General features: G+C 47.2%; 1 protein-coding gene across 1 annotated transcript in view; it reads left to right on the top strand.

Moving 5' to 3' along the window:
• Positions 1-26,450, top strand: part of POU6F2 (POU class 6 homeobox 2) — a 484,815-nt gene that overhangs the window by 185,197 nt on the left and 273,168 nt on the right. Inside the window, exons 3-4 of the mRNA XM_047763270.1 lie at positions 19,571-19,662; positions 22,686-22,914. Coding sequence (XP_047619226.1) covers positions 19,571-19,662; positions 22,686-22,914 — 321 coding nt within the window. The remainder of the gene's footprint in view (positions 1-19,570; positions 19,663-22,685; positions 22,915-26,450) is intronic.

Below are 26,450 nucleotides of genomic sequence, written 5' to 3'. Positions count from 1 at the left end.
CCGTGATTGAGCCCGAGTCCTCATGGGTACGAGTCAGGTTCATAACCTGCAGAGCCATGAAGGGGACTTCCTCAGAGGAAGTTTTATGAGGAGAAGTCAAGTACTCCCAAACGCCTTCTCTTGATGGGGCCCTGGTGGACGTGGAGACTGACACCCTGAGGCTGCCCCCAACCCTCTTGGGGTCCCTGTAGCCTTGTTCAGAGGGTCTCCTGAAATAGCTCTTTGTTTAACTGTTGGTTTAACGCTTAGCTTTCCTGCTAGGCTGCAAGCCCCAAAGTTCCAGGAACTCTATCTGGTCTTTATTCCGTAAATATTTGTTGGGAGTTGGTGAAGTAATTAATGAGAAGTGGGACAACATAGCATTATTTTTATTTGTCCCTAGCATCTTGTAAAATACCCTCCACTAGCAAGAACTTAGTAATATCGTGAAGAAGGGATAATCAAAGAGCATCCCAGGTTTCAGAAAAGATGGCCAGAGCTCACATTTGGTCGTGAGTTTGGAATCAGACTCAGACTTCAGGGCTCAGGATCCTGCAAGAGTGACTCTGCTACAGAGCAAGGACGAGGTTGCTGCTGGAAGAAAGTGTGGATAAAGGGCGCCTGCAAGAAAATACACCATATATGTCGGCCTCCGTGACTGACTGCAGTGAATACAGGAGTGCAGATGCATCTTCAGGATCCTGATTTCATTTCCTTGGTCATACCCCAGAGTGAGATTGCTGGATCCTGTGGTGGTTCTCTTTGTCGTGGTTTTGAGGAACCTCCACACTGTTTTCCGTGGCAGCTGCACCATTTCACATTCCCACCAGTGGGGCCCATTTCGCCACAACCTTGCCAACACGTATCTTTTGTTGTTTTGAGCTATGCTGACAGGTGTGAGGTGATACCTCGCTGTCCACCGTAGCCACAATATGGAAAGCACCTAGTGTTCACGGAGGGATGAATGCATAAACGAAACGTGGTGTATCCACACTATGGAATACTATTCAGCCTTCAAAAAGAAAAATCCTGCCGTAGGTGACATGGATAAACCTGGAGCACGTTATGAAATGTCAGACACAGAAGGACAGGTGCTTTATGATTCCACTTCTACGAAGTTTCTGAAATAGTCAAACTCTTCGAGACAGGGCGTTGAATGGTTCTTGCCAGGAGAAGGGGGGGAGGGGGCTTGCTCTTCAGTGGGTGTGATGTTTCAGTGACTGAAGATGAGCAAGTCTCAGAGTTCCCACTGTGGCTCAGCAGTAATGAACCAGACTAGTATCCATGAGGATCAGTGTTGAACCCAAAGGCCTGGACTGCAGTGTATCCTCTCCTTCCCTACCTAGAATTAGTCAAGGTTTCCAAAGGTAGTTAACTCCTGTTAGCAACATTAAACTAGTCCCTCTTTAAAAAAAATGCTCCTTGTAATCCCTGGCCCAGGAACTGCCATATATCGTGGGTGTGGCCATAAAAAGAAAAAAAAAAAAAAAAACCCAACAACTGGAAGTTTCCGTTGTGGCTCAGTAGGTTACAAACTGGTATCCATGAGGACTTGGGTTGCATCCCAGGCCTCACTCAGTGAGTTAAGGATCTGGCGTTGCTGTGGCTGTGGCATAGGCCAGCAGCTGCAGCTCTGATTCGATCCCTAGCCTGGGAGCCTCCATATGGGTGTGGCCCGAAAAAAAAAAGAAGAAAAACCAGATGAACAGGTGCTTTAGGTACTGCTTTGCGCCTGTATTTAATCATACCATTAGTGCAAAACATGTTGTGTTCTTACCACAATAAAGTAGAATAAAAAGAAGTGAAGCAAAAACTGGAAAACACGAGTAGAATACAGGCTGACCTGTGAGCAGTCGTTCGCTGTTCACTCCCCCGCGAGGGCTGGCTGTCACCTCCTCCTTCTATCTGGTCCTTATTTTAAGAATCCATGAGCGCGCCTGTGTGTGTGTGTGTGTGTGCGTGCGTGCACTTGCTTATGCATGTGTGTGTGTGTGTGTGTGTGTGTGTGTGTAGGCACGTGCGCATGCTTATGATCTATTTAGGAGCCGAGTTCTTTTTTGGACTCCTGTTCAGACACCACCCAGCCCGTGCACGGATCCCTAGGCTTCAATTGCACCATTTTGGCCAAAGCCCTCACTGCCTGACATGGCCCTGAAACTCATACCTTGCACTTGGAAAGTATAATGTCTCTCATTCTTTTCCCACCACAGCTCACGCTTGCCCGCGTGTACGTCTGTCCTGGGCTCCCTCTCCCCTGTGTCTGAGCCGTGAGCAGTGCCTGCCAGCCCCCTGCCCACAGAGCCTCCGCAGACCTCTGGGGGCGGTTGCTGTCAGGTTCTGCTTCATCCTGCCTGTGCTCCTCGCCGGATACACCTGTGGGCTCTACCCTGCCCTCCAGGCATTGACTGCGTTTGAGGCTAATGTTCAGCATCTCGAAAGATCAAACAGCTGCGGCCGCGGTTCCCAGCCTGGCTGCCTGGCTCACTGCCCGCCCTGTGTGTGACAGCCCTGCTGGGCGACACCCCCTGCCATGCAGACCTCAGCATGGGGCTCTGTCTCCCTTGAAACATGAGCCTAATGATAAGAAAGCTCACATCTATTCAGCGTTTCCCATTGCTGGAAGCTCAGATCATACCATTTAATTATGTGGATAAGGGTCTTTCATCCTCACTTTGTGAGGAGGGTACCATTTTATTTTATTTTTGTCTTTTTAGGGCTGCACCCACAGCATATGGAATTTCCCAGGCCAGGGGTCGACTCGGAGCTGCAGCTGCCGGCCTACGCCACAGCCACAGCAATGCCAGATCCAAGCTGGATCCTTTATCCACTGAGCGAAGCCAGGGATCGAACCTGCCTTCTTATGGATACTAGTCAGGCTTGTTACCACTGAGCCACAGCAGGAACTCCAAGGGTGGTACCATTTTAATTTCAGTTTTACAAATGATGAAACTGAGCGGAGAAAGATTAAGCCACTTGCTTGAGGTCCCGCATCTGGTAGGTGGCGGGGATGAGCAGTCTGGCTTCTGAGCCTGTGCTCCTTCTCATGAGGCTTTCGTTCCCTCCTAGACCTCTCCCCAGGGTCAACCTTACCCTGACAGGTCTCCTGATGGAGGCTGCGGCCTTGCCTGCCACCCCATGCCACCCCACCCCACCCCCAGGTGCAGGCCCAGCTTTCTGTCTGAGAGGGAGAAGCCAAAGGTGCAGGCATCTCTAGTATTTACAGGTCTCCCTGCCATCAGTGTGTAGGATGCACAGGAGACAGGACAGACCAGAGGTCTGGGGACCGTCCCCACGCTCTGAGCGCGTGACAACGAGGGGGACAGTGACACAGAAGGAAACAGTGGTCAGTGATACTGGGGTGCAAGACTTGCGGTCTCTGATGGTGGAGCAGAGAGACCAGGCCAAGGGAATGTAGAGATTTCATTTGGGAGCATGTGTGATTGGACAGAACAGAAATTATGTAGTTAAGACGTCTGGAGTTTCTGAGAGGGGAGATACTGAGGTTTCATCCTTTTTTTTTAAATTTTTTTTTGGTGGGGGGGAAATGTGCTATTTGGAAAACACTGGTCAGGAGCTCAGAGGAGTTTTTGTTTTTTGGGTTTTTTTTTTTGTCTTTTTTGCCATTTCTTGGGCCACTCCCGCGGCATATGGAGGTTCCCAGGCTAGGGGTCGAATCGGAGCCGTAGCCACCAGCCTACGCCAGAGCCACAGCAACACAGGATCCGAGCCACGTCTGCGACCTACACCACAGATCATGGCAACTCCGGATTGTTAACCCACTGAGCAAGGGCAGGGATCGAACCCGCAACCTCATGGTTCCTAGTCAGATTCGTTAACCACTGCGCCACGGCGGGAATGCCTCAGAGGAGTTTTTAGAAGTGGACATTTGTTTATTTATTTTATTTCCCATAGCTGCAGTAGAAGTTCCCGGGCCAGGGATCAAACCTACACCACAGCAGTGACAATGCCAGATCCTTAACCCACTGAGCCACCAGGGAACTCCTATAAGTTTCCTTTTAGATTCAGATATCACCCTCATTCTCCAGTCTTCTTGCGTTTTTTTCCCTCTACCTGAATTCTTTCTTGGGTATTGGTTGCTGTGTCTGATTTTACAGGCTCCTCCTAAGTGCGCCCTCTCTGGTCATGTGCGTTCTTCTCCTTCTTTCTCAAAATCACTTGTGATTGGATCATCACTTGCCAATATCATTTGTAGTAATGCTCCAGCAGTAACTGATAATGACAGCCAACTTTCTTGAGCATTTATTCTGTGCCAGGCACACTGCTGGGCTCGCTTCATTCAGTAACCTGTTGCCCTATCACAGCGATAATACAGGTTGCCGTAACCGCCTCCACTTTACAGTTGAAGACACTTAAGATCAGAGAAGTTGAGTAACTTATCCAAAGTCACAGAGATAGCATGGGGGAAGCAAAGATGAAAACACAAGTCATTTTGACTCCACGTTGTAGTGTCAGAATATTATGGCCTGGCGCTCGCAGGAGGCCTCCATGTGTCCTTCGGAACACAGTTTCTCAGCAGAACATGCGACACAGCCACTCTGACCAGGATGGGTCAGGACAAAGCCAAGACCACCCCCATGGTCACATGGCTGACGACGGACAAAAGCAAGGACGTTGTCCAGACCATAAAATGACCAATGTTCACCCATCCTGCCTACTATGAGGGAATATTGTTCTTTTCCTGATTGTAGCTTTCACCTCGATCCCTCTTTCTTATCTTCTACACAAGAATTACCAAACTATTAAATCCCAAGATTGCTCTGACTCCCAGATAGTGTCCAGTCCAGAGCAAAGCCCCACATCCTCGAACCCTTTCCAGAATCAGGCAACAGGAGCCCAGATCCGCGTCATCTCTTCTTGCCGCGATGCTTTGCGGCTCCCCAAACCCGTGGCGGGCGCTTTCTTCTGTCTTTGAGTCTATAAGGCAAAGTCCAGCTCCACGATGCTCTCGGGCTGGGGCACATCGACTTAGGGTTTCCTGCAATCCAGATTTTCCCACAGTGCGACTTGAACCCCCAAACTTGGCCAGATGTGAGTTTGAATTCCAGCTCCTCTTCCTCTTCCTCCTCCTCCTCCATTAAAAAAAAGAAAAGTTGTAGACGGACGTCAGTTACTTAAATTTTCTCAGTCTGAATCCTGACATCGTGGGGTGGGTATGAAGATTAAGTGGAGTGGCAGGTGTAGCATATGCTAGCGCTGCTGCTCGAAACTGTTGATGTCGTTCCCTGACCTCTTCTTGATCGAACCCATTGCTTCCCAGGCATTTTATCCAACCATCATATCCCAGTCGTAAAGTCTAACCCACCCAATCTTGAGGATATTTAGAGATTTAATGTAAAAGTTCCAGTTTATGCTTTTGCCTCTTCTCTGTGCCTTAATTTATAGCTACATGAAGGCCAAGGACTCCTAATGTATTTTACTCATTCTGAGAAACACAGCTTTCCCCCTAGTAGTTGAATGTGACATCTGAAAGGGAAGATTTTAGGATAAAAATTGGGGTGTGTCTTTTAATCAGTGTCATGCCGTGGTGTACTTGGCAGATTTTTTTGTCTTTCTTAGTGGAACATAAAATAGTCACGAATTTTACAGCAGTAGCCTCCTAGATGTGATGGAATGTGGTGTATATTTTTAAGTGACGGCTCATCGACGCTTGCACCTTTTCACTGTTGGAGTGAGTGGCTGGTTCCGTTTCCTACTTCTTTTTGGACATTGCTACTTCAAGTCCAACGTAAACTCAAGACGTAGATTTTCGAAAAGCATTTGGGCTGAAAACCTTACCATTAGAATCTGAGTCCAGGTCTTGTTGAGGAGGCATATTTTTATCATATGAGCGCTGACACAGATCCAAAAATAAGTTCATATAACAAATGGAAATTGCTACACATTTGATCCTGTCATGTAATGGAGTTAAAATAATGATTAAAAAAAAAAAAACAATCTGAACAACTTCTGTGAAGCTTTTGTTCTGTTTGACTTTAAGTGGAACAAAATCTTCTGAACACGAGGGCAACAAAATAATGCTTTGCTAAAAGGATAAAAGAATATGACCTAAGTCTATTAGTGATAGAACACTCTATGAATGCACTCAAGTTAATAGCATCTTTTAGCAATAGATACTTTTTCAATTACAGTAATGCGAAGAAATAAATCGGCTAAGTGAGAGAAAAATGGCCAGAGACGTATGAATTGGACTAGCTGTTTGGCTGTTTGGTTTTTTATAACCAGCTCTCTGGGGGGAAAAGATCTAACCAATAATCTATTGATGGGGCATTCATTTGAGTTTTCATATTCTAGACCTGCTTAATCTCATCACGGATGCAGCGTTTGCTACCCCATCTCCGAGGAAGGTTTTGTAGCACTTAGCAATTTGTACACAGTGAGTCGTGCGACATCCTTCCCGTCCTGCACAATTTTGTGCTGTTGTGCTGTCACAGAGGCTCCATTACCGTAAGGGGTTGCTAACTAGGTGTGATGCTACAATTTCATGCAATGGAATTCCTCTGGGGGAATTTCCTTCCTGTCCTTTGCTGATTTCTAAATGACCCCACTTTCACCAATCTTTAGTTGCACGCAAGAGTGATTGCAAATGCTACCCTTTCGGAGCGTCTGTGTAGAAATGCAGTTTTATTTCAGCTTTAAGGGATTTAAAATTTTTATTCCCCCTTTTTTAAAGTGGCGCTCCGGCTACTTTTGCGAAGAAGTGGTGTTCGGAGAGTAAATAACTGAAGTGGAAAGGCCAGACTCTTATCTTCATGGACCCTCACAAATGGAGAAGCAGAGATGCGGGTGTGGAAGGAGAAAGTGTCAGGAAAATCGCCATCAATCACAGAGCGAGGATGTTGGGCTGCATTTGGCATCAGTGTTGTTGTGTTTTAAAAAGGATAAATATGCTTCCCTTTAGGAATGTAGGCGCAGCTCTTCCCGCCGTGAGAGCCTCTTCTCTGGGAGTCCTCCCCCCCGGATGCACAGGGTGAGACGCGGTCCAGGCTATTCCTGTGATGGAGAGGGTGCCTCTTGGACGTCTTCCTTCCCTGCATCCTCACCTGCCCCCACCTGACTTGTGTGAGATAGACTGTGAATGTCTGATAAAAGCTGGGTGTTTTAGGTGCATTTCCACATTGAATGCCAACCGAAGGAAGGAAGGAAGGAAGGAAGGAAGGAAGGAAGGAAATGGTCATTATGAGGGTTGATAATACATACAAATAATTACCGTATTACTTGGCACATAGAACTTTACATATAAAGAAAATTATATTGACATCTCTACAAAAGGATCAAGGGAAAAGAGGAAATTTTTTAACGTTTAACATATATATTTTTTATTTTATTTTTGTCTTTTTAGGGCCTCATCTGCAGCATAAGGAAATTCCCAGGCTAGGGGTCAAACTGGAGCTGGAGCTGCCGGCCTACACCACAGCCACAGCAACCCCAGATCCAAGCCGCGTCTGCAACCTACACCACGGCTCCTGGCAATGCTAGATCCTTAACCCACTGAGTGAGGCCAGGGATGGAACCCCAGTCCTCATGGCTACCAGTCGGGTTCGTTACCACCGAGCCACGATGGGAACTCTATTTTTTTTTTATTACAGTTGATTCACAGTATTCTGTCAATTTCTGCTGTACAGCAAAGTGACGCAGTCATACATACGCACACACACACACATACATTCTTTTTCTCATATTATCTTCCATTATGTTCTATCCCAAGAGATTGGATAGAGTTCCCTGAGCTGTGCAGCAGGACCACATACGAAAAGATAAAAGGAAAAGAGGAATTACACTTTGGAAAGAAGAACCATTTTAGGACTGTTTGGTCAGACATTTCTCATGCCTGCAGGAGTGAAAGGATGGGGTGGCTCTGACTCCTCAGGTCCTACCATGACGACCGGAAGCTCCTGGATGCTCGGTGGCAGATCAGCGTCGCTCTGCGCAGAGCGGACACTGGGCAGAGGGCGGACTGGACGCAGTGGGTTGCACGGTGGCTGAATGGCTTCAGCGCAGAGGGTTTTCCGCGCTGAGAGCACGGCCTGGCGGTGGGAGGTGCCTCTGTGGCAGGATAATGAGAGCGCTCGGCAGTTTAAGAAATGTGTTTCCTTGACAAAGGAAATGTCGAGGTCTTCTGCTTCACACGATCGTTAATGGGCTCCTCTAACTTGCCGGCCTGTAAAATCCCAGCGTCTGAGAAAGTCACCCGTCTGTGATGATCTGCTCCCTCGCTGCTCGCAGCCACCTCGAGGACCGAGGACCGAGGGCCGCGCGCCTTCCGCGCAGAGGGCCTCCGGGACCTCGTACCTCGAGCATGATCAAAAGCGACTGCACCCAGAGGCCATCATTTCCAATTGAAATAATGATGTCTCCCTCTGTGGCTCACGGTTAAAGCACGTTCGGAATGTCAGAGCAGCAGCCTCCTTGCCCGGGAGGAGAGGCTGAGCAGAGGCAGCTGGGTTTGGAGAAGAAGAGAGCCATGCCTCACGGCGGGTCCCCTGACCGGGGTCTGAGCCGGGAGTCTGGGCTCGTGGAACCGCAGTAGCTCCATTTCACCCTCACCGCCTTCCCAGACGCGGCCGAAGTATCCACGGGCAGGTCTTGTTCCATGCAGTGGCCCTTTAATGTACTTCACAGATACCGAATTTCTACAAAGTGGAGGGTCGTGGCCACCCTGCCTTATCAGATGGTGGTTAGCCTTTTTTAGCAGTATGTTTTATGTTATGTTAAGTTACTTGATTTTGTCTTTTTAGGGCTGCACCTGTGGCGTATGGACGTTCCTAGGTTAGGGGTCAAATCAGAGCTGCAGCTGCCGGCCTGCACCACAGCCACAGCAACGCCAGATCTGAGCCATGTCTGCGACCTATGCTGCAGCTCACGGCAATGCCGGATCCTTAACCCACGGAGCAGGGCCAGGGATCGAACCGGATACTAGTTGGGTTCGTTACCGCTGAGCCACAACAGGAACTCCTTGGAAGAATTTTTAAAATACAGTGTGTACATTGTTTTAGATGTAAGGCTCTTGCGCACTGAACAGACCACAGGAGAGTGGAAAGGCAACTTTTACATGCACTGGAAACCGAAAATAGTCATGGGACTTCCTTTATTGCAATATTCGCTTTGCTGCGGGGGAGTCTAGACCAGACCACTGTATCTCTGCGGTCCGCCTGCACTGGGGACTGCTGCGTGAAGAATCTCAAAAAACTGAAAACAGCTTAAAAACTCATAATGATTCCTCGGTTCTGCTTTTCTTTTTCAATATTACTTGGGCTCTTTGGGGTCTTTTTGTGTTTCCATACACATTTTAAAACATTTTGTTCTAGTTCTGTGAAAAATGTCATTGGTAGTTTGCAGCAGAAATTGGCACATTATAAATCAACTATACTTCAAGTTAAAAAAATTAAAAAAGGATTTCCTGTTGTGGCTCAGCAGTAATGAACCTGACTAATATCCTTGAGGACACGGGTTTCATCCCTGGCCTTGCTTAGTAGGTTAATGATCTCACGTCGCTGTGAGCTGTGGTGTAGGTGGCAGACGTGGCTTGGATCCTGTGTTGCTGTGGCTGTAGTGTAGGCTGGCAGCTGCAGCTCCAATTCAACCCCTAGCCTGGGAACCTCCATATGCTCTGTGGGTGTGGCCCTGAAAAGCTAAAAAATAATAATGAATGAATGAATGAATGAATGAAAGACAGACAGGAGTTCCCGTCGTGGCGCAGTGGTTAACGAATCCGACTAGGAACCATGAGGTTGCGGGTTCGGTCCCTGGCCTTGCTCAGTGGGTTAAGGATCTGGCGTTGCCGTGAGCTGGGGTGTAGGTTGCAGACGCGGCTTGGATCCCGCGTTGCTGTGGCTGTGGCGTAGGCCGGTGACTACAGCTCCGATTCGACTCCTAGCCTGGGAACCTCCATATGCCGCCGGATTGGCCCTACAAAAGGCAAAAAAAAAAAAAGAAAAAAGAAAAAAAAAGACAGACAGACAGACAGACAGACAGACATTGGACATACGGTTAACCTCTTAGTTCCCTTTCCTACCTACCCCCCAAACAAAACCAAAAAAGCAAAAGCTCACGATGAGATTTTTCTGTAGGTCTGTGGGCTGCAATTAGAGCCTTGCCGATGTTAGAGACAAACCCAAGTATTTGCTGCGAGAGGCTGGAGGCTGGGCTATTGTAAAGAGAGCTGCTGCTACTCTGACCCTAGCCCTCGTCCCCGCCACACCACGATGAAGATGTCAGCTAAGGAAACACGGACCAGCTCCCCACTTTCCCCCCCTCCCTCCACCCCAGGGCACGCGCACACACCCACTTCACATGGGCTTGTATCAGAATTTTAAAGCAGGTTATTTATCAGCTTTGAGCATTTTCCAAGCACGCTTGGTGTCAGAGCTCTCAGTAGCTCTTGCGTGTTTCACCATGTGGCTGAGGAGCCTGGGAGACGTTCAGACCCAGGCCAGTTGCACTGCCTGGAGTGTCTGGGTCTCATCATCCCCTTGTTCTCAGGCTTGGCAGCCAGTCGAGAGGGGAAGCTGTGATTTCGTTAGTGAAAGTGTGACTGTGAAAAAGATAGATCCACGACTGAGGACAGATATCTTCTACGTGATTTCTCTTTCGAGGAATCGGTGCCCGGTCTCCCCGTTCGAGGGGTAGGTAACTGAGAATTGATAGAAAACAATCACCTGGAGAGTCCACCAAGCGATGTATTTGTGTGGTCATTGATAATGACATTCAGTAGACGTGTGGATGATTAAGTCCGGTTTCTTGCTGGGGAAGAAAAGCCTCTATAGAGGGAGTTCCTGCTGTGGCTCAGGGGGTGACGAACCCATCTAGTATCCATGGGGATGCAGGTTCGATCCCTGGAGGTGTTGCCGTGAGCTGTGGTGGAGGTCGCAGATGCAGCTTGGATTCTGAGTTGCTGTGGCCGTGGTGTAGGCCGGCGGCTACTGCCCTGATTGGACCCCAGCCTGGGAACTTCCCTATGCTGCAGGTGCGGCCCTAAAAAAAAGGCGGAAAGTAAATGAGTAAATTCCTCTGTAGACATAAACAGTCTTGTCAGCATTTGCCGATGCGGAAAATGGCTCTCAAAGCAGTGTTCAGGATTTGAGGCCCCTCGATGAGCAGGTGTCTTGGCCAGGGCCTGCTTTGCGGGCCATCAACCACTGCAGCGGCCCATGGCCCCCCATCTAGCAGGGCCCCATGTTTGGAGTTTAATGGTGCGAGGTCACTGTCTTAGAATTCTGAATAGTTTATCTGTGAAACTGTGTTTTGTGAGTCAAGTGCAGTGGGACCACAAGAGCAGGGGGTCGGAGGCAGGGAGGCTTGGATCCTCCGGCAGTCCAGCCACCACCTCCCCAGGACAAGGCACTCCTCAGCCACCTGCTCCTTGCCCCTGGTGCCCCTGGACTCCCCGAAGCCTGAGTGGAGCTGTGGCCTTCTCCCTTCTGCCCATCTCTGGGGCCTGGGATCAGGTGCAGGGAAGGTTATGGGATCAGCGTGCAACTCACCCGGATCCAGGCGTCCAGCGCATCCCAGCGGGAAGGTTGCAGTCCCTTGAGTTCACCCGTCCGCCGTGGATTAAGCCTGCAGCCCCCGGGAAGGGGAAGATTGACTTCTCAGTCCCAGGCTAGGGGCTTGCATTTTCATTTGGCACGGAGCCCCATGAATTATGTAGCCGGCCCTCGTGTAGAGTTGAGCACGGATGAAGCGAGCTCCCGGGATGGGCTTAAACACACAGGGACTGCACAGCCTCCATGTCCAGGGGACCGTGCCAGAGTCCCATCAGTAGCTTGAGAGCGAGGACGTCACCCCTGGATCCAGTGCAGTGTTGAGCATGGCCCCTGGCAATGACCTTTTCGGAGGATGTGTCCATTTCTTGGGAGAAGTGTGTAGAAATTAGCACAGCTTCTTAGATCAGGAAGGGCGTTTTATGCCATTTGCAGCAACATGGATATACCTAGAGATTCTCACGCTAAGTGAAGTTAGTGAAAGACATTGTATGAGATCACCGATACGCGGGATCTAACAAAAAATGATACGCTGGAACTTACAAAACAGAAACAGACGAAAGATATATTGAAACCAAACTTATGGTTACCAAAGCGGAAATGTGGACATGGGGGGGGGATAAATTAGGGGTTGGGATTGAGACTGTACACCTTACTCTATAGAAAATAGATGGGCAGCAGGACCTACTGTGTAGCACAGGGAAATTTACTCAAGGCTATGTAACAACCCCCATGGCGAAAGAATCTGAAAAGGAACGGATGTGTGTATATGCATTATTGATGAACTTTTCTTTACACCTGAAACTAACACACCTTGGTAGGTCAGCTGTATGCCAACAAAATTAAAAAAAAAAAAAAAAAAACTCCTGCTGAGAACAGGAAAAAAAAGAACATTGTAAAAATTAGACAAATCCTTTTAAAGTGGTTTAAAATCTGTTTCTAAATTGTTTTAGCCCACTCCGATCCCCACCTCCATCATTTTAAGAATACCAGCTCACGCCAACCTACCTAAATGGCAACGTGCACGCACACACATACACACACAGGTCCATACATGCACATATGCACAGGTCCATACGTACACACACACACACACACACACACACACACACACAGAGATCCATGCATGCATGCCAGGGCCCAGAGCTGGCCTGCAGGAGCTGCAGAGGCGAATGAGAAAGAGTTTGGGCCCTAAAACAACTTATACTCCTGTAGAGACAGCAGCGCTCCAGGGATAATCCGCAGCGCAAAGCTCTCTTCACAGTGTGTCGTGAAATTTTGCTTAAGCATATTTGACGATGTCTCCTTTTTTCATCTCTTTTCTGAGAGGAAGCATTTGCAGACATTGAGACCTTTATTGGCCTGGATATCACAGGAATTCAGCTCTGCTTTTATTAGACGGATGTGAAAACAAGTCATAAAAAAAAATGGTTGGAGGAAGACTGAAAGGAGATTTAGGAAATTTTGAGAGGAAAAAACGTCCTTAAAGTCTTCCAGGGCACCCATAGACTAAGTCTGCATGGAGGACTGAGGTAATTATTGAACAATTTTGGTAGATATTCCAAGAACATCTTCAGACAATCGAGTCCAAATAAGAGATTTGTAGGGTTCCTTGTGCTTTATCTCGAATCTCCCTTTGTCTTTTCCTGCTCATGTGCAGCCTTTAAATAAAGATCAGCGTTTAAAAGCACTGAGGACCTAGACCCCTCGCTCAGAGGTAACTGGATTTCCCTCCCCCAAAGGCCAGAGAAGTCGCGGGCGCGAGGAGTAAAGGAATCAGGTCTGCACATTAGTGTCATCAGACATTAAGTGTCCCCCAGCCTCACCGGGTGGAGTTGTAAGCACTTGACACGGGACTTGGAAACACACGCAAACCCTACACAAATTAACGGATGTTGGATTTTTCAAGTGTGGCTTGTTACTTCAGAGTCTCCAGTTCCCCGCGGAGGGCGGGGAGGGGGGTGCTGTCTTGTGGTCTGCACATAAATACCTGTGTGGACCGCGTCATAAAGAAATCCCAGTGGGCAATAAAAAAGAGCAAACAATGGCCGTGGCTCTGAAAAGATGTTTATGGCCCTTTTCCACTTCCTCCTTGGCATTTCGAAATCTGGAACAAATTGAAAGAAAAGGAAGTTTAATTTAGAGGCGCCTTCGGCCCCACTTAGCTGGGTTCACATGCCCACCATGAAATAATAATGCACTCAACTGTCCATCTTCTAATAAGCAACCACGGCATCACCTCGCTCGCTGGTGAAAATTGCCAACAGTAGGCGAGGTAGGTATAAATATACCGGAAAAAGCCGAGGCGTCCCTGTGACCTATGTGTGATTATGTTTGTGCTAATGCATAGAGAGCAGTCTCCCAAACTCTCCCTCTGAAGAAGCCAATTCATTAAAAATGCATTGGTCGTTAACGAGGGAATCTCATGCGCTGGAGGCTGGCAGGATGCACGGATGGCCGACACATCGGAGAAGGTGAAACTGGTGTATTCGCACAAGCCGTTCACACGTGCACCTCTGTGTTCTTCTCCATCTGCTGTGGCCCTTGGAGCCTCTTTGCAAGGTCACGGAGCAAGGCTCTTCTTTGGAAGAGTCAACTCCAAAGTGGTAGGCAAGGGTGGGGGCGGGGCGTAGAGGAGGTCGGGTTCGAAACTCCGTACTGGAGTCTGTTTTCCTTTTAGAGTTGCTTGAAGCTGCTGTGTCTTGTTGGTCTTAGTTAATGAAAACGCGATACAGAAATTTAATGAGGAACTTGCATAAGAACAGCTACCTTGCCATGAGGAACGCAGTGGACCTTCAGAAACCTTGAGTTGGGGGGGGGGGGTAAAACCTTCAGGCTTCCTCAATCAGGAAGGCACTGAAGCGGGAGGGGCCGAGGGCCTGGGGTCTCACCCCCCAGCCCCACCCCCCGCTGATCCCCACCCCCAGGTCCGTGGCTGCTCCAGGCCTCCAGAGCAGAGAGAGCTGTGCGCAGCTGTGCAGGTTGGGGATACAGTATCCACACTGGAAGGATGGTGTGGAGTGAACTGATTCTCTGACAAGCAGGCATTTTAACGATTAAAATTAAGTTTTCTTGCAGTGTCCCAGCCAACCTCCTTCTCAGTCTTTCAGGGCCTCTGATATGCATGACCTATGCTTTCCTTAGCAGACTACTCTCAGGGCTCTGGATTTAGAGAGTCGACGCCTATGTTAGAGCCATTTTAAGTTTTGTATTACGATCCCTTTGCAGTCAGTTTTTATACTCCTTGAATTACCTGTGAAACGTGTAAAAGAGATGCACCTAGGATGGTTCTTCCCCTTTCGAAGCTACGTGTCCACCCGGTTGCAGTGGAAGAAAAAAGCTCCAGGTGGAGAAGCCTGGAAGGCGGGGGGTGGGGTCATGCTGGCTGGTGACTTGTGAAGCCGATTGTATGTGGCGTCCTCCGTGCAGAGGAGATTCAGACTTACCTGGACAGCATTGAAGCCCCTGTTTTCTCCCTGTGGTCTTCAATCACCACTGGAGTTTTGTAGAGTGTACGCATAAGCCGCCCTTTAGACGCTCTGTCAGTAGACCCATGAGGGCTGGGAACCTCTCTGCGTTCAGGAAGATCCACAGGCAATTCTGATTTGTAGCCCTGGTGAGAACTCCTGGTCTACACTACAGTCTGGGTGAGAATGTGGGAGCTAATTGCCAGTATCTCTGTGCCCTATTATGTAGTCATGGTACCATGGATAAAGGGAGCGTAGGCATGGACATCTCACTTCATCGGGTCTTAAAGTCCTGTTCATTTAGTTCAGTTCCAAACATCTATCAAATGGACACAGTTGGGTGGTGTGGGAGGAAACGCAGACAGCACACATAGGCATGGGAATATGTATTGAGAATATGTGTTGACTTGGGGCAGGTAGATATTATGGGTAAATTAAATAATATTAGTAATAAATATTGTATTAAAGACAAATTTGATCTCATTAAATAATTATAGCCAAAAGAAATAGCCCTTCAGAGCAAGCAAGCACTGTTCTAAGATGTTTACAAGTATATCTGCTCATTTCATCCTCACCGTATCAACTCTATGAATGATCTACCATGATTTCTCAGGCTCTTAGGAGAGGAAGCTGATGTGTAAAGAAACTGGAGGGAGTTCCCGTCGTGGCTCAGTGGTTAACGAACCCGACTGGTATCCATGAGGACGCAGGTTTGATTCCTGGCCTCGCTCATGAGTTAAGGATCCAGTGTTGCCGTGAGCTGTGGTGTAGGTTGGAGATGCGGCTCAGATCCCGCGTGGATGTGGCTGTGGTGTAGGCCTGCTGCTGTAGCTCTGCTTTGACCCCTCGCCTGGGAACTTCCATGTGCCACGGGTGTGGCCCTAAGAAGTAAAAATAAAATAAAATTAAAGAAAGAAAGAAACTGGAAAACTAGCCCAAGTTCTCACATTTGGTTAAGTGGCAAAGCTCAGTCTCCATCAGCAGGGCTTCAAAGTTAAGCGGCCTTGCTTTGAACCTGCAACCAAGCCACTTTGAATATCTAAATCAGAAGGGTGGTAGAATTTGCCAAGAAGCTAATATTTAGAGATTGCCCAAGGTTTATGCTAAACAACAATGACTCATGGAGCAGATGCCGACACCTGTCTTGAAGGGATTATTGTACCAGCCCCCACTTAAAGCCAGTCTCTGTTTCCACGGCGGGAGTAGTCCGTCGTGGGAGTGAGGCTGCCCATTGCCTTGCTGGTGCAGGGACAAACCAGGGAGCCCCACCCTGAGCTCCCGGTGGCTGCGGAAAAGCCCAGACTCTTCAGTTTGGAACCGGCCACAGAGAGCTTCCTGGGCTTCCTTGTCTCCAGAGAGGAAGGAAGCCTGTTTGCCGAGGACCCCGATGCGGAGGCCCCTGCCCGACGCCTCTGCTTGGGGACGGCTGGGCCCCACTCCCCGTCTCTCCGAAGCCCTCAGCCCACCTCCTTTATGCATCCCGACGGCTGGATCCTCTCTGGCTTCGAGAAAGCCCCTGAGGTGGGAGCCTTTACGGTCCGAAAGAGGAAGCCTGGCGCCTGGGGTTGGGGGTGGGGACGCGCATTAGGAGCGACGCTGCGTCTTGATCCAGGCAGGGGAGCGGGCATCCTCTCCTCCAGAGCCTGGGGAAGACTCTTCCCTTCGCACCGGACAGGGTGTGGATTGCCCTGCACCGCCCTGCGCACGGTGTTTGGGAATAACGAGCCTCTGCACAAGCGGCCGAGCGCTGCGGAGAGTCCCGGCAGCAGAGAGGGACCTGGCGGCGAATGTAATCTGTGTAACGGACGGGGACCAGAGCCAGCATCTCGATGACCCAGTGCCTCTGCGGGATAGTCCCAAGTGGTACCTTGGTGGGTCCTTAGGAGCCCAGACGAAAAGTGGGCCCAGCACGCGGGAAAGAAGCATAAGGCGAAGGGCCTGGCACGGTATCAAAAAAAAAAAAAAAAGAATTTTTAATGAAGATGGATATCTTTCTAACTGTATAAAAAGGTTTCTCTACTTTTCTGTGTATTGCGAAACTTGTTTTCACAGTCTGATGTGAAAAATCCATGCCTGGCGAGTATAAAAAACAAAGAGACGTTTAAAGACCTGTTCATTAGCTAAACCAAGGTGGACTTTTAGCCACTTGAGAATTTATCTAATTGGCGGAAAGCCTCCCTTTGGGACCAGGTTAGCTGTATAAAAGGGTATAAAACGCTACTAAGGATTCTAAGGCAAAATAGGACGTGGGTGTAGAAGAACTGAAGTTGTGAAATTTTCCGCTGCATAAGGCACCTCCCAGTTTAAAGTGCCTGTGGGAGTCTCCATCGTGGCTCCGGGGTTAACGAACCCAACTGGTATCCATGAAGATGCAGGTTCAATCCCTGGCCTGGCTCAGTGGGTCAAGGATCTGGCGATGCCATGAGCTGTGGTGTACGTTGCAGACGCTGGGGTCCTGCATTGCTGTGGCTGGGGCACAGGCCGGCACCTACAGCTCTGATTGGACCCCTAGCCTGGGAACCTCAAGATACTGCGGGTGTGGCCCTAAAAAGACAAAAAAAAAAAAAGAAAATAATAAGAAAGTGCCCTGCAACTCAAGCATAATAAGTAAATCACATATAAAAAATGTAGAAGAAAGATCTCCTGCACATTATGGCATCTTATGATGGGTCACCTTAGCCTTGTTATTAAATGACAGCAATCATTAAAATGCCAAACATATTTTGACAGAATTCACTTTATAAAATGTCAGCAAGTCTGTGTTTTTTATTAGTTTGTTCCAAATCAATTTAGAAATTTCAATAGAATGCTTGTAAGTATTCCCCAAGCAATGTCCATTCTTGACTTTCTGCACACAAAAAAAATATTACAAATTAATCAGATTTTTGGATTTCTGCATAATGGCTTTGCACATTCATTGCTTAATCCTATTATAAAATGCTGTTATGATTGACACATGGCTGTGGAGGTAGAAGTCAATTGAATAATATGTAGCAGTCAATTTTATTTGTAGCTTAATGTGCTGAAGTATTTTTTTCCACATTTCCATTATTTATAAGTCTGTCCCTTTGGAGAATATATAGAAGAATTGGTTTTAAATGAGCCAATAATACCTTCTTTAAAATTTATAAGTGTGACGGAATCGTATCTTTTTTTCGTGGCCGTCCATGGCAGCCCGGTAAACGGGGTTTGAATTGTCTTCTGCTTGCTATTCATAGGACAAACATCGGGAGAGAGGATCTTATTAGGGATGTGGCTTGGAATTGGATTTCAGCCTCCAAGAAAACAAAACTACCCACTAAGAGCCCTCAACAATCGCAGCGACCTTTGTTTGTTTGTTTATGTATTTATTGTTACTGCCCATCTCACCCTCTGTGCTTTGTCCTGAAACAAAGCACACAGGCACACGCAGAGAAGCTGTCGTGTTGAGGAAGCCTTGAGCAATGTGCTGTGGTGGCATTTCATTGTTCATGCTTTGGTGTCCAACGGGATTCTAGCCAAGGAAGGACTTGGGTGCTCTGCTCACCATTGTGGGCACCCCTGGGGGTGGCGTGGGGGGTGGGGTCTTCCTGTTTCAAACAGCACCCCGGAAATTTGCTTAAGGAGATCCATGTGCTTTTTAGGACATAAGATGATACCAGCAAGGACCTGCCCTGGAGCACAGTGAACTCTACTCCGTGTTTTGTAATAACCTGTAAGGGAAAAGAATCTGAAAAATAACATATGTATTGTTCATATGTGTAACTGAGTCTCTGTGCTGTACGCCTGAAACTAATACAACATTGTAAACCAATGATACTTCAATCTAAAAAAAAAATAAAAGATTTTCTCCCATTCTGTGGGTTGCCTTTTTTTTTATGATTTTCTTTGCTATGCAAAAACTTTCGCGTTTAATTAGGCTCCATTGGTTTATTTGTGTTCTTATTGCCCTTATTCTAGGAGAAGGATCAAACAAGATATTGCTACAATTTATGTCAAAGAGTGTTCTGCCCAGGTTTTCCTCCAGGAGTTTTATAGTTCCTGCCCTTATGTTTAGGTCTTCGATCCATTTCGAGTTTCCTTTTCTGCGTCTGGTGTTGAGGACGTTCTGATCTCATTCTCTTACCCCTAGCTGTCCAGTCTTCCCAGCACCAAAGAAAAAAGGCTTTGTTTTTAGGAAAACGCATCCGTAAGATTCGGTGTCTGAAGCTTGTGTAGAGAAGGAGCTTAAGGGTCTGAAGCAATATTACGGGCTCATATAGATGCGCTTGGTCAGGTCTAAGATGCCGCTTTTCTCTGACTTTGGGGAATTAGATTAACCGTTGCCTGCCTATGCATAAAGGATGCGGGTTTCCACACAGGGGTCACGCTGGCACACCCCATGCAAACTGATGTATAATGCAAGCCTATTAGCACGACTGAAGACTGGGTCACTTTCGCCGCCGCCACAGCCTTCTCCCTCCCGGAATGACTTTGTCCCGTAGCATGAGCTCTGCAGTTGACAAGGGGTCCGAGCCCCGGAACTCCGGATAAAACGTATATTATCCGTGCCTTTATGTGTCGTGACATCATAGCAGAATGGGGTTCCGTGCGGATCCCGGGCTGGACCTTATATTAAGGGTGCCCTTCTCTTTTGAATTCCAGGGGCCAGAGGAAACCCTGCGCTGTCCGACCCGGGCACCCCCGAGCACCACCAGGCGGGCCAGACCCACTCCCCGTTCCCGATTGGGCCGCAGGTCAGTACCCCTCCGCCGCTGCATCTCGGCTCCGGTTATGGGATGATTTAGCCGCAGAACTAACCAAATAAATAATAATGAGTTGAAACCAATTAGCTCCAACCGAGCAAAAGACGGTGATAAATTTTTGTACAGGAAGCTGTATGACTACATTATTTATTAAATACCACCAAGAAAAAAATGTGTTAGCAGAACTCTCTTTTTAAAGGGAACGTTCATGTTAATCATTTGGAAACTTTGTTTCCGTCTTAAAACCCGTTACCCTCGCGCTGGTGGTTACCATGCCGTTTTCTGGAAAGTCAAACTTTAATGACTGGAGTGTGAAGAAAATTAAGTTATTTCAACCTTACTGTAGCCACTTTTGAAATACAAGATGTGATTTAATAGAAAAAAGTTAATGCAATTTTAATGCAAGTTCAGCTTATTGGGTTTGACAATACTGTACATCACACACGACTCCTGCATTAATAAAGAAATACATTCATTATTTTTTAAAGTCTAATATTTGTTTTTTGCAGCCTGGCGTGGTTATATGGAGAAGCAGAACACAATTATAAAAAGCTGGGCTTTTTTTTTTTTTTTTTAACCTCTATCATTTAGTGTGAAGTTCTCTGAGTTTACCCGCTTTTATAGAAAAACAAGCTGATATCGAATTTTTCTCTCTCTCTCTTTTTTTGTCTATTTATGGCTGTGCCCAAGCGTATGGAGGTTCCCAGGATAGGGGGTGAATCAGAGTGGTAGCTGCTGGCCTACGCCACAGCCCGATCTGAGCCATGTCTGTGACCTACACCACAGCTCACAGCAACACCAGATCCTTAACCCACTGAGAGAGGCCATGGATCGAACCTGCATTCTCAAGGATACTAGTCAGGTTCGTTTCTGCTGAGCCACAATAGGAACTCCTAGTGTAATTTTTTTTTTTTCTCAAGGGAGTCACAATTACTTTGTGTAAATGTAGCAAAGTCTAGCAGATATGTGAGGAGCCAGGTCCATGGGGTCCAGAACAATGGTTCTAAAACCAGGGTGCACGGACTCCCAGGGCTTCTTCTCAGGGCTCCGCAGAAGGGGCCTTGTGGGGTGACCACAGGGAAGGTAGAGCCTCCCCCATTCTCAGTCCTCCCCCCATTCTTCAAATAAAGCTCCCACTTCTTCCGACCTGTTCTGTTACCGAGAAGGGGTGAAACCCGGGCTGTGGTACAGCCTGGCTGGATTTGAAATCCCCTCACCCCTCTGACTCTGTGACTTTGGGCACCTTTCTAACCCCTCCGTATGTCCTCGGTAGGACACTGGAGTTAATCCACATTAGAACAGTGCCCGGCTATTAAATATTGGGCTTTGTACTATGCCTACACCGAATTACCTTTTACTGTACAGGATCATGCTGCATTAAACACCAAAAAGTTGAGGAGGAAGTGGGATGGACCGGGACTTTGGGGTTGGTAGGTGCGAACTGTTACATGCAGAATGGATGGGCAAGGAGATCCCGCTGTGGAGCCCAGGGAGCGGCGTCCAGTGTCTTGGGAGAGACCGTAACGGAGGATAATGACAGAAACAGGATGTGTGGGTATGACTGGCTCATGGTGCTGTACCGCAGAGATGGCACGACACAGCAAGTCAGCTATACTTTAATAAAACACACACACACACAAAAGTTGGCATCCTCCAATGAGAGTTTTGGTTCCTCTAGAAGAAAAGTGGACATGGGCTTAGGTCTCCCACAGCTCCCACAGGGGTGCAGTGAAAGTCCCAGATGGAGGACTCTGACCTCAGTGACCCTTCTGGTCATGGCTGGACAGCAGTCCTTCCTACGTCATCCTGGTGAAGAGCCCACCCCGAGCTCAGATACCTGCAGTGCCCAGAAGGGCACACCTATCAGCTGCCTTTCCGTATCAAACAATGGCTGTGGGATAAATACGGAACATCAGCATGTGTTTTTAATGCCATTTTAACTGGACAAAGAATGTTAGGGAATAACAAAAGAACATTTTTAAAGGTTTTGAAATTTATCCGCATCAAATATTTTTATTTTTAGATCTTTGTCATTATACATAGACAATTTTACCACTTGGATTATGATTTCATCATCATTTTCTTGATTATTATCCAGCTTATTTTATATATTCTCATGAACATTTTCTAAATTTCTAAAGCGGTGTCAGAATTATCTAATATCTTATGGAGTTCCCTGGTGGCTCAGCGGGTTAAGGACCCAGCATGATCACTGCTTTGGCTCTGGTCACTGCTGTGACACAGGTTCCATCCCTGGCCTGGGAACTTCCACATGCCATGGACACAGCCTCCCCCTCAAAAAAAAAAAAAAGAGAAAGAAAAAAGGCTATATAATATCTTAAGTTATTACTGTAACAAACTATTTTTTAACATTAATATATTTTAAAATGTAATACGTATTTTCATTCATTTCTCTTTTTTAAAAATTATATCTTCAGGAGCATATCCCAGGAATATATTCTGAGCCAAAGGGGGGTGTGTGAATATTTTCATGGCTCTTGATAGGAATTGTCACACTGCTTTCTAAAAGGCTTGTGCCAGTCCACATGTTCTAAATCCATATAGTAGTGTCCCTGTGGACTTACCAGCATTGAGTAAATCTTTTACATTATTTTTGCTACTTTAATAGACAGAAATAGTATTTCATGGCTATTTTTGAACCAAAGAAAAATTCCACTGATCCCGATGAGTTTTGTCTGGAACAACAGAATAAATTAGCAGAGTTTCAACTATGTGAGCAGCAACAGTTGGGAATTCATTGGAAGACTCTAAGGATAGGATTTTCCTTTGAAAGATAAGTGGGCTTTCCAACTCAGATGCAGTTTTCCCCAAAATATTAATGAAATACAACTTCAATTTTTTTCTGCAAGTCCAGCTTTTTTCTTTGGGACGAAACATGTTTCTCTGCTACTTGTTCAGGAGCTTTCTGACCCTGCTTGAGTGAAAGCAAAATGCTCTAACAGTCCATGTCTTGGCCCCTGGAAAGTGACCTAGGATTGTCTGTTTCCTTGCAGCCACTTCTGACGGCCCAGCAGTTAGCCTCTGCTGTGGCCGGGGCAATGCCAGGCGGCACGCCGGCCCTCAACCAGCCTATCCTCATCCCCTTCAGCATGGCCGGTCAGCTAGGAGGGCAGCAAGGACTGGTCCTCACACTGCCTACTGCGAATCTCACCAACATCCAAGGGCTGGTAGCAGCAGCTGCAGCCGGAGGCATTATGACTCTGCCATTGCAAAATCTACAAGGTAACCCACTGTGTCCTTGTGTCCTGTAGGGCTCCGTCCACTGGCCAGTGCTCTCTGAAGTGGACGGCTGCCCTGAACGTTGAATGTGGTTCAAGGGTGCTTCCACCATAAAGGGCGTGGAAAAGCCAAGTTTCTGTTTGTCTTTGAATCCTGAGTTTGCCGTGGGCTTTATCTGTCTTCATTTCTTAGCATTGATTTGAAACCTGTCACGTCTTCTGGAAGCATTTATGAGCAATCATTGCATGACACCTCAAAAACTTAGGTGTAAAATTATTGTGTTGTTGCTTGAGGAGCTTTGGTTACAGTTTCATGAGTTCTTCGGTTTCCCATCTGCGAAGAAAGCTTAGACGTTACTTTGCTGTGAGGTGTTTGGAACATCTCAGATACAAGGTAGCATATTCTAGTTATAATTTTTAAACAACAATTGTAGCATTGGAGGTCATATTTTGTGATGAGAAAAATAGGCATATAGAGAATGCTTATCTCATGCAGTCACGGGCGTGTTGCTGTAAGAGTGGGACGCTACTCAGGAGGGGTCTGGGTCTTTTGCAGGCTATGACTTTCCTTGAAAAGATTTGGTAACACCGACTGATTGGTCGATTTACGGAAGACTGTCCGAGGAAGAGCTGCTATGGTGGGAGAGAGCTCCGATATGATTAGGTTGCCTGAAAAAGGGAAAACGCATTATTTTGGATCAGTCAAAGAGGGTCGTTTTCTCCATCGATATAAATGTTCGCAGTTACATTTCTTTTGTACCGAGGGCGTTTGGTTGGGCAAGTGATCAGAATAACAATTTAAAGTACTTTTCGAGTGGGTCAAAAGTCAGGGTTCCTTATAACCTGTTGAACTGGTTGGTCCCTTGGTCTCTTGTCGGGCCATAGTTTAAGAAATAGGCCACGTAAGACCCGGTTAACTCTCGACCCAAACTCCTCTGCACGCGCTGTGTTCCAGTACATGCTGCTCATTGTTGCCACTTCTTGACTTTCCCTTTAATGTTTAAAACAAAGTCTCTCTTATACCATTAAATTGTGCCAAGAAACCTGCCATTCATAAATCATGCATGTCCAGGACACGCTAATGCACAAATTTTGCTTGTTTCAAATTTGAAAGTGCCTGGGAAGCCAGGATCTCAAGATTAAGCAAATAAGGCAGGAATAAACAAGGTGAAAGCAAAAGCAACAGAGTGTAGGGAGAGGCTTTTTAATGTAGGTGGATGATGAAATCTTAATGAAGAAATGCATATTATCAAAATGCAGCCTTCCACTGGGAACATTTATGCCTATGGGAATATCGACTATTATAAATAAACATAAGCTCACGGAGCTCCTAGGTCACGCATTAATCCTGCTCGGTTAAAACGTATGCCAAAGACAGAGTCCAAAAGACGGGCCTGTTATATCTTAATTATGGTTTGGTGTTCTTAGGATTTTCCTACCAGGTTTATTTCAAGGGTTCAGAGTTAGTGACTCGTCCAATGTTGACTTCCATGAAGATGTTCTTTCTCTCGTTTTTTAAAAAAATATCAAATTTAGTGTGAACTCATAGTTAGGAATTTGGTTCTTTTTGGTGCCTTTGGTTTCAGAAAGTGAATTCCTATGGCTTGTGTCCTGATTAAGTCATTTCAGTCAGAGCTCTTTTTATCCCTTAGCACTTCTCACTCAATTTCCTTATTGGTCTCATCCTCAGAAGGGTATTGGGGTTGACGGTCAAGGTCTTGTCTAGTCCACAGGCACATGGGGACCTTTCTCCCGTGGGCTCCGTCTCTGACATTTCAGTGATGCTGGAGGGGAGTAGGGAGGCCATGAAGTCAACACCTCCTCGTTGCAAGTCAGCCGGTTAGAGAAAACGCTTCCTAGTTATTCCCAACACGCAGGCACTTCTTCCAACACCTTGCCGCTTATATCCTTATGAATGAATCCCAATTCCAAGTCACTGTTAGGATCCAGGAAAGTTCCACCTCCCCGTCTCCTTGGGCTTTTTCTTCCTTCCGTCTCTTCCTACGTAAGTTCTTCATCACCCAGACCTCACTAGTCTAAGGGATCAACCATCCCGGTTTGCCTGGAGCTGGGGGTTTTCCTGGGATGTGGGACTTCCAGTGTTGAAACCAGCCAAGTTCCAAGCACACCAGAAAGAGCTGGTTACCCTAAAAAAAAAGTCAAGAGCAAAAAGGATGGGAATCAGAGAAATGTCTCATTTCTTTAAGCTGTCCAAGATCTGGATCCACCACCTGAAGGACAATGCCACTTGGTCACCTTGTTGGCCAGCAGCCAATCCAAGGATGGTTTCACCACTTTTCAGAAACCTAGCGCAGCCCTTAACAGCCCCGAGGCAGTGTCTAGGGCTCGGGTAGCGTCCCAGGTTGTGTCACAGATGGTAGTGGAACTCAGGATGGTGAGTGGATGGCTGGCGGACAGGAAGTCATCCGCAGGCGTCCTAGTTGACTTTGAGACTGAGCCAGTCCCAGATGTTCTTGAGTCTCACACTTTTTCAGGGGTGGCGGTCTTGTAAATGGGCTGCAAAAGTCCTTACACGCGTTTATATCATCCGCAGGGTAGAATGCTCTGCCACCTCCCCATGGCCTGCTTCCAGACGGTGAGCAAAATAACCTCTGCCCAAGGCTTTTAAGTCTTTTAGAACAACCAGAGAACCCTCCCCGGTGTTCTGTGATAATCAACGTGGGAAAAGAATCTGAGAGAGAATGGATATGTGTGTATGTATGACTGGGTCACTTTGTCGCACAGCAGAAATTATCGCAGCTTTGTAAATTAACTAAACTTCAATAAAACTTAAAGAGTTTTAAGTCAAACAACCAGTAAGTCTGCCCACCTATCATAGGTAGCGCATCTTTCTGAGTGGTTTTCCAGGACAGAGCTGATTAGTTAGTGTGAGGGGGAGGGATTGAAGCATTAACCCCCCAGTCTGCAGTAGGTCCTGTTTCTTTCATTGTGAAGCATTGAGATTTTACACATGACATTAGTCTGCCAACTGGAATTGTCTCTGATTGTTCTCCAACTCTCTTGCCTAACCCTTCAGCCTGTCTGTTCTTCTAGCTGATAAGCAGCAAATTTGCTAAGAAAAAAAATACTGACGTTGGTTTCTTAAGGGTTTGGAATCCAGGGATAGATTTCAACTGCTTTTCTTTTTACTAAAGGGACTGAGAGCTGGTTCACTTATGTTCCCTATCAAGTGACTCGGACCAGCTCTCAGAGCCTCTGAGGCTGTGATTCTCGCATGTGTTTTAATGAGCATGAATGGCCCCTTACCCCGAGAGTGGCTTCTCTCTCTGCTCAGGCAGCAGGGGTCCCATCACCATCTCCTCCCTTATGTGTTGTCCCCAGACCAGTGGCATCAGCATCTTATCAAGGCTCCACCCCAGACAGCCTGAAGAGAAGCTGCATCCTTAAAAGGAGATTCCTATGCACACTGAAGTCTAGACAAGCCTGGGCTAAGGAGCACTTGCAAACCTCATTTGGCTCCTCCCCCGCCATCTCTAGCGTCCACCTCCAGATTCTGAGCATCTTAGGGTCGTGGGGAGC

The sequence above is a fragment of the Phacochoerus africanus genome, chromosome 16 (genome assembly GCF_016906955.1).
Source record: "Phacochoerus africanus isolate WHEZ1 chromosome 16, ROS_Pafr_v1, whole genome shotgun sequence".
Taxonomy (NCBI): Eukaryota; Metazoa; Chordata; class Mammalia; order Artiodactyla; family Suidae; genus Phacochoerus; species Phacochoerus africanus.
The sequence above is the reverse complement of the archived record's forward strand: the minus strand, read 5'-3'. Positions and strand labels throughout refer to the sequence as shown.